This window comes from Corylus avellana, chromosome ca9, assembly GCF_901000735.1.
Source record: "Corylus avellana chromosome ca9, CavTom2PMs-1.0".
NCBI classification, from domain to species: Eukaryota; Viridiplantae; Streptophyta; class Magnoliopsida; order Fagales; family Betulaceae; genus Corylus; species Corylus avellana.
This window is the reverse complement of record NC_081549.1, coordinates 7111027-7119778: the sequence shown is the minus strand read 5'-3', so window position 1 is coordinate 7119778 and position 8752 is coordinate 7111027. Positions and strand designations below refer to the sequence as shown.

The window sequence follows — 8752 nt, the reverse complement described above, 5'->3', positions numbered from 1 at the left end:
TATAATGTTTGCTGGTGCTGGGTTTCTGTTTTGACAGTCTACTTCTGCTAAACAGGGTCAAGCTTGAATGCATGTGAAAGCTCATGTATTTAATACATTTAAGCCACTAATATCAGTGCACTTTTGTATTTAAAGAGAATACAAATGACATTAATCCTGTATTCCCTGTGATTAGTTAGTTAATGACCTGTGTGTGCATGCATATTTATTTTTTCTTTATTTTTCGTTTATGTTTTTGTGGTAGGATGGAGAGGGGTTCAATTGTTTTAGAAGTATGATTGTAATATTGTAATATTTTTGGTAGGGCAATATTATGGTATTGTTGGCAAGTTTATTGGTTTAAAAACTTTATAAGCAACCCAATTTATGGTAGCTAATTTCCCACTGAAATGCTTTACAATTTCTTTAGCATTGTCATTCTTCATTGGAATCTTCTGTATCTGTTAGTACTAGTTATAGTTTTGAAAGGTATAACAGCCACCGTTGTCCTTTAAATTATTGTAGGTTGAAATAAAATTGCATGCTCTCAATTTCCCAGTAAAATGTTAAAGACGATAATGCTCATACAAGTAAAAAATACAATCGATGAAATCACCCATACAGCTAACGAAATTGATCTGTACTCTCTGCAGACTCTGTTTATGCACTTAATGATGAGCAAGGAATGTTTTTTATACTTTGATCTATTTTAGATACTTTCCGTTATAGATTTTTATAGATGCTTGTTTTGTAGTTTTAATTACTTTAATGACAGGACCAAGTCAAGGGAAGAATCATGGATCGGCTAAAGTCTCCAGCACGTCTCATGATTGTTTCAGATCTTGATTATACAATGGTAGGTTCTATAATTCTTTTCTTTGTGTTCGCATCACTCCATTCTCTTGCTGCTGTGATTTTATCGGGCTAGTTGTTTCCGTTTGCAGGTTGATCATCATGATTCTGAGAACCTTTCTCTGCTCAGATTTAATGCCTTATGGGAATCCAATTATCGTCATGATTCTCTGCTAGTTTTCTCAACTGGAAGATCACCTACACTTTACAAACAGTTGAGGAAAGAGAAACCCATGTTAACTCCGGATATAACCATAACGTCTGTTGGAACTGAGATAACATATGGAAACTCATTGGTTCCAGACGATGGTTGGGTTGAAATCTTAAATCAGAAATGGAACAGGAACCTAGTCATAGAGGAATCAAGCAAATTTCCTGAACTCACTCTTCAGGTATTGCTTAAAGATGTTTGCATGAAATAAGTTGATTGTTTCCCCTGGTACACGGCGGCAACATTAACTTTGATAATTTGATTTATAAATTATTTTTAAGTTAATTGACTTGAGTTGTCAATTAAAAATGTTTCATGTATTTAAAATTTCTGAATTGTTTATGGGGTGACACAGTCGGAAACAGAGCAACGACCACACAAGATTAGCTTTTATGTTGAGAAAGCTAAGGCCCAGGCTGTGACAAAGGCCCTAAAAGAGTGTTTTGAAAAGCTTGGGGTAAGATTTAAGTCCCAAGTAGATTTATCTACCATGATTTTATGTCATGTATTGTTATTAATGTTTGAAAATCTTGCTTTTTCTTGGCCAGCTCGATGTTAAAATAATCTATAGTGGAGGAATGGATTTAGATATATTACCACAAGGTGCTGGAAAAGGACAAGCTCTTGCGTATCTACTAAAAAAATTGAAGTCGGAGGGAAAACTACCCAATAACACTCTTGTTTGTGGTGACTCTGGAAATGATGCTGAACTATTCAGTATACCAGAAGTATATGGTGTCATGGTTGGTAGTTCACCTAATACATTATTATCATTCTTATTATCTCAGCAGTTGAGGTTGTCTTCCTAACTGTTTGTATGCTAACATTTATCCATCATGTAGGTTAGCAATGCTCAAGAAGAATTGCTGCAGTGGCATGCTGAAAATGCTAAGAATAACCCTAAGATTATTCATGCAACAGAGAGGTGTGCATCTGGGATCATACAAGCCATCGGTCATTTTAGCCTGGGGCCAAACACATCTCCTAGAGATGTCACTGACTTTTTGGACTGCAAGCTGGAAAATGTTAATTATGGACATGAAGTGGTGAAATTTTACTTGTTCTTTGAGAGATGGAGGCGTGCAGAAGTTGAGAATTCTGAACTGTATCTGGCAAGCTTGAAAGCAGCTTGTGTATGTCTGATATCCATTTTACCTTTCAGTTTAGTTTTTTAATTACTCATACAGGAAGTATAGAGCATCTTATCTGGTATAGGTTGGTGATATGTGGTATTTCCGAGGGGATAACATCTGCATGCTTGTACATGCCAAATTTCAATATTAATGGATTATTTCTGCAACTTTACCCGACTTTTTATGCAACATAATAAGTAACATTTACTGCACTGGTGTGAGCTGCATTTCTTCTGGTAAAACTCTGGGCTGTAATATTCTTTTTTCTCCTTTTTCCTACCATATAAAAGATAATAAATTAGATATCATATTTGTGTTTGCTTAAATGGTTATTAATTTTGTTACATTATTAGATTAAACTTTTTAGGACATGAATCCAATTATGCAAATATGATAATAAGTTTGACTCCTACTCACTGAGCATGTATAGTTGGAGACTCACTTGTGTTACTAAAACATTGCTTTGCGGTGGTCAGACATATAAGTGTTGTTGAAGTTGAACAACTTTCATCTTGGATCGCCACATGTCTTTTAAGTGTAAATCTAGAGAATTTTTGATACATTAATGTATGCATGATAAATGTGTGGGTGGTAAGATACTAATTTTTGAATTTTGAATCCGCCCCCTCTTCCTGCCAGTCATTTAAATCTGTACTACTCTGTTTAGTTAGGAGTCTGTAGTTATTTTTTCTCTTTGCATATTTGTCAGGATCCATCTGCAAGTTTTGTCCATCCGTCTGGTGTTGAGCAATCTCTTTGTGACACCATAAATGCAATGAGATCATGCTATGGAGACAAACAGGGAAAACAACTCCGGGTTTGGGTTGATCGGGTTGTGCCCGTACAGATTAGTTCGCATACATGGCTTGTGAAGTTCAATAAATGGGAGTTATGCGGTACTGTTTTTGTCCTGTCTTTACTTTCTTCTTCTTTTATTCATTTTTTATGTTCTTGTGCCTTTTCTTATTCTCATTGGTTCAATAATCTAACATGTTCTACAATGACAATGTCATGGTATAAGCACTATATTTGTATTCTGGAAAACCATCAAGAGCAGTTCTCTTCACCTGTATGACTGTTGCATATGTTATAGTCCATACCCTTTCTTCTGTAGTAATATGCCGAGGCCATGAAAGGAATAATCATCTTTTAAAGCCACCATGGAATGGTGGGATTAGTTCCTTATGGTTTTTGCTGCTCTCTTGTAGGCGAGGACCGGCGATGTTGCATGACAACTGCCATACTAAGTTCAAAGGTGAGTTATGAGACTGATGTAAATGCTTCCCACAAAACTTGTGCATGACCTTTTCTGGCTTTTTTATTTTTTCTTCCTTTTTTTTTTTGCAGGATGCCACCAGTATTGCAGATGGATTCACTTGGATGCATGTGCACCAAACATGGTTTGATGAATCAGAGCCCAAAGATCATTCAACCTGGCTCTTCTAGATAGCAGTTACAGCTTAACTTCAATTCCGGAATACTATTAAGAGCATTTCTATCAAAATAAATGCATTTGTATGGCTGTTTTTGTTCTTACATTTTGTATTTTATGATTCAGATAATGATCATCAAACCATACTCAATGATTAATTGAGTTGAAACTGATCTAAGATTCATGTCCATATACTAGTTGACTGCATCCTCATAGTTTGAGATTCATTATTTGCATGAGTCTTTTATTCTTACTTTTGGTTAATTGGAAACGCAGAACCCAACAATCACATGATAATTAAGTCAAACTTTTAACTTTCTCAATCCCAGATTGGCATGTTGCCTCTAGTTTGAATTGTCTTGTCACTGGATCAAACTATGTTTTGGCTTCATATTTAGGCCACTTTTAAGGCGTCTTATTACATGCAGTCAATTAGGGGTGACAATGTAATTACGGTTAGCGGTAATCAACTAAAATCAATAATCGCAATTGTCTGGACAGTTAGTAAAATTGGATAACCGTCTTTGCTAACCGTCAGACCGCACCGCTAACCGCTTTTTAAAAGGAAAAAAGAGAAAATAATAATTAAAAAAAAAAAACGACATTATTTCTATAGTAATATCCTACTACATACGACGTTGTTTTTAGAGTTTTATATGGTTTTTTATATATTTAAACACCAAAATGACATCATTATATATATATATATATATATATATATATATAAAAGTGGTTAGCAGTTAGTAATTTTCCAAATGCTAAAATCGCTATTTCATTCCTAGCTGCCATTGTAACAAGTACTCATTATTTGACTAGTTTTTTCTACACCGTATGCATTAGTACATATTACTTCAAACAATCAAACCTAGATATCCTAGTATTGGATTTGGGCTACACACTTAGGGGTGGACACCCGGCCGGCAACATGCTGGTTTTAGAATTTATACTAGTTACCCGGCTATAGAGACCATTATCCACCGGGTATCGTGTTTGCAGGGCGGGTGCCGATGGGGCAGGTAATGTGGGGCGAGCATTATGTGAATTGCATTTTTGTAATTTTTTTCATTTGATTGGGTTGGGTCTAAACCCATATGGGCTTCTTCTTCTTTTTTTTTTTTTTTTTTTTTTATGTCAATAAATTAATTGAGGGTGTAAACAAGCCAAGCTTGAGCGAACTTTCCTTGTTCGGGCTCGGCTCGTTTAAATTTTCTTTGAGCTCGAGCTCAAAGACAAGCAAAAAAATCGAGCTCGAGCTTATAAATAAGTCGAGCTGAGCTTGACTCTTATATTTAATGTTTTTTTTATTGCTATATAAATTTAAACTTCAAGTACTCTTAAACGGCTCAAGAGGCCAACTTAAATTATATTAATACTTTAATTGTGGTTATAAATAACACATTGTTTTTTTTTTTTTTTGACATGTCCACACAAGGGAAGGGGGGTGGGGAGTTCGAACTAGTGACCTCCGCTTCATGAGGCGTGGTACACAGCCAATTGAGCTACCCCTTAGGGACATTGTTGAATCCAATGTCAATTACTTAATTTGATATTATATAATCATATGATCTCATTAAATTATATCATATGATTAATGATTTAAATTATTATCATATTAACTTATTATCTTTTTTTTGAATTGAACTTATTATCTAATTGTAATGCTCAAACACCTAAGTCCTAAATTGCTAATAATCTAATGGTCATACACTCATATTTAAATTATATGATCATATTATCTCACAAATCACAATTCATATTATTATAATAATATTATCTTAGATCTAAGATCATGTGATATACGTTTTCTAAGTATAAAGTATCGATCTAATAATGCTTTGATTAAATGGCTAATGGCACAATAAATTACAAGGCTAACTTACAAGACTTTTACTTCTCCATATTTATTGTAATAAATAACAAAAACTTATCTCTAAGTTAAGACTTCTGTTGAGAATTAAATAAACACATGAATTTAGAAAAACTAAAGTCCCTTATTAATTAAAAGAACTTATAACTTCTACCATTTAGAAAAAAAAAAATAAAATAAAATAAAATAAACTCTCACGTTTTGATTTGTTTAGTTTCCAACAAGTAGTTTTCTAAATGAAAACACCTTTATGGGAGACCATAGAAGCAATATTTTAGGACAATAATCATGAAGTTCTTTCTCGATGACATAATACACCCATAATGGAATAAGGGAATTATTTTCCCTCACACTTGGAATACTCCGAATCAAACAATTTTTAGCTGGCCTGATTGACAATGTTTTCTTTGGAGGGGCTCACTTTCCATTGGGAACCTTCTTGTCTCCTCCCCATCTTTGGTTGGATGGACCACGAGTTAAGAGAGGTTTTATAAGGAACCTATCATGTTTTTTTTACTTTCAATAGTAAAGATAAAGACAGACTCTTTAGAATCATAATTGTTAGAGAAATGCTATTATTCACACCATAATCACATTATGCTGACGTGACATAGGTTAGTAGCCTTCAGATCAGCCATTGTTAAAATAAAAAAATAAAAAAAATCTAAGCTCATGTTAACGTAGTGTGATTGTGGTGTTAAGTATAACATTATTGTAATTATTAAGGTGCGCCATTTCTCCTTTTCCACTGTTAATATCATTGCATATGCATTTACTGCAATGTCACAACCCCCCAATCATGGAAGGGACTGAGGCAATAATCTTATTCAGATGCACAGAATAAAGATAAAACCGACAAAACATAACTAATTAAATATAACGTTCCTCAAAGCCTCAAAGCATGAGGTATGGTTCAATACAATTTTCTCCTTTTATGGGAAAAGATGATGCCAACTAGGGATATATTACTAGAATAGGATAAAAGCAAAGACCAGTTCCATTAAATTACAATACACTTTTCTCCTTTTCTGGGAAAAGATGATGCCAACTGGGTATATATTACTAGATAATTAGGATAAAGCAAAGATCAGGTCCATGAATGAAATTACCTTGTATTTGATACCAATCTTGCTCGATAGAAAAGACAAAGTCATGACAATCAGTAGTTTATTCAGAACATATAATTGTTTAATGAAAGCCAAAAGCAAGTTCCTATTTCTCTACATTTTTCAACAAATCTTGTTGATTAGATTCCACTCTTGCTATTTTATAGTCAAAATTAGATATAGTTGTTTCATAAAAGTGCCAATATTTAATTCCCAGCTAAGCTTAAACATTCGAATGAAAGCAACTGCCTATAATTTCTCAAGCTAAAGCTTCCAAAGTACTATCAAGTATATATATATGAATTAAATGGTAGGACAGGGCAAGCAATATCACCAGATTTAATTGCCTTGTTGGGTACAAACTTGCTACAACCCCCCGAATGGATGATCAGCATATTATTGTTCCCATTGACAAGATAGAAGATGGTGAAGGAAGCAGCGGCCACGACCAGCCTGCCATTAACATGGAGTTGGAGGAAAGGTATATAAATTTTATGGCAGAAGGAGACCAAATGAGAGCGGTGGAAGCCCTTGGAACCAACCGCCCACCAGCAAAAATACAGAAGGTTATATTCTTGCTGCGAGATCACAAGCATTTCATCAAGTACTTTGAGCCAAGAGTGGCGTCGCTCGGTCCTATCCATCATGGCAACACAAAGTACCAGCTAGGAGAAAAGTACAAGCTTAAATTGGCCTATGAGTTCGTCCAAGGTTGCGAGAAGGGTATAAATCTTTTATACAAGGTCGCAAAGGAAATCAAGCAACTGAGAGAATGCTTCGAGGAGGAGGTGACGAAGAAATATGATGACAAGGCTCTCGCCTGGATGTTGTTCGTGGACGGCTGCGCAATACTACAGTACATATTCTGCGCTGCAAAAAACAAGTTCGTAGAGTTGAATATAAAAGACGACAGCGTAGCCTTCGCTCAACAGGATTTGTTCTTGTTGGAGAACCAAGTCCCCTATGGTCTCCTCAAGTTATTGATGAGCTTGAGCGGGAATGAAACTGAGTTGAGTGAGTCGATTCAAAGTTACATTCAAAACGTTACTTATCAGCAAACGAAGCCGCAACTAAAACAAGAAGAAACAGACCCAACCCATCTTCTTGACCTTCTGAGAACAACACTCTTGGGTCCCCTGCCACACCCGAAACCCACCAACTCATCTCGTAGATGTCCATTCACACATCAACGCGACCCAGATTGGCAATCGTATCGGAATGTGCAGGAGCTGAAAGTAGCAGGAATCCATTTGAAACGTAGCAAGAAGAATAGTTACTTGAGAAACATATGTTTCACTAGACGATTTGGTTTCTACCCGGGATACCTTTGGCTTCCTCCAATTACAGTGGACGACTCAACCGGCCCCAAGTTCATGAACTTGATAGCTTATGAAATGTGCTTGGATTTCGAGAACGACTTTGGCATCAGCTCTTATATATCCTTCCTAGATTCACTCATCGATGAAGCCAATGATGTCAAAGATCTGAGGAAGGCACGCATACTCCTCAACTTCCTCGGCAGCGATCAAGAAGTGGCTGACCTCTTCAATGCGATAGGCACCGACTTGGTGCCTAACGCCGAAGCGTATAAGGATGTCAAAATCCAGGTTCAGGGGTACTACGAAAACAGTTGGATGACATGGATGGCTCAAGTCCTTCATGATCATTTCAGCAGCCCATGGACTATCATTGCTTTCTTGGGTGTATTATTGCGACTTGGTCTAACTGCCACTCAGACTTGGTACGCAGTCGACTCTCCCCCTGGCCCCTGCGATGACTTCTGCAAGCTCAAATTACCATAAAACTTAACATGGTGGCCGGAGAAGGTATGTAGTAAGAATTTGGTTTTTTGTTCATTCCAAGTGCATCTACAATATATTGTATTAATTTGTTTACTTTGGTATTGGTTTTGCTTTGGGTGTTTTTATGCTAATTTTGTGTAATATATTTGAAATGAAAATAATTATGAGTGGATCGGGGTATGTATGCATTATTTCCAACACCCATTCAATGGATTTAATTACTCAACACGTACGTACATAAATATTACTAAACGCATGTAAGACATCTAAACTAGCTATAGTTTATACAATACATGTTAATTACCAAGCAAAGATTTACAACTGATTATTTCAAACTAGCTATCTGAATAATGATCAATTCGTCAAACTG

General features: G+C 35.8%; 2 protein-coding genes across 2 annotated transcripts in view; both read left to right on the top strand.

The window, feature by feature from the left end:
* Positions 1-3795, top strand: part of LOC132191517 (sucrose-phosphatase 2-like) — a 4498-nt gene extending 703 nt beyond the window's left edge. Inside the window, exons 2-9 of the mRNA XM_059606583.1 lie at positions 755-835; positions 924-1223; positions 1398-1499; positions 1591-1785; positions 1885-2175; positions 2885-3071; positions 3384-3430; positions 3523-3795. Coding sequence (XP_059462566.1) covers positions 776-835; positions 924-1223; positions 1398-1499; positions 1591-1785; positions 1885-2175; positions 2885-3071; positions 3384-3430; positions 3523-3621 — 1281 coding nt within the window. The 5' untranslated portion in view covers positions 755-775 and the 3' untranslated portion in view covers positions 3622-3795. The remainder of the gene's footprint in view (positions 1-754; positions 836-923; positions 1224-1397; positions 1500-1590; positions 1786-1884; positions 2176-2884; positions 3072-3383; positions 3431-3522) is intronic.
* Positions 3796-6960: 3165 nt separating this feature from the next.
* On the top strand, positions 6961-8394 carry LOC132162232 (UPF0481 protein At3g47200-like). The gene has a single exon (XM_059572494.1). It carries the CDS (start codon positions 6961-6963, stop codon positions 8380-8382), a length of 1422 nt encoding a protein of 473 aa, XP_059428477.1. The 3' UTR covers positions 8383-8394.
* Positions 8395-8752: the final 358 nt, after the last annotated feature.

What these genes read in the sequence shown, in the direction of transcription:
- LOC132162232 (XM_059572494.1), top strand. Translation starts at nt 6,961, where the DNA reads ATGGATGATCAGCATATTATTGTTCCCATTGACAAGATAGAAGATGGT.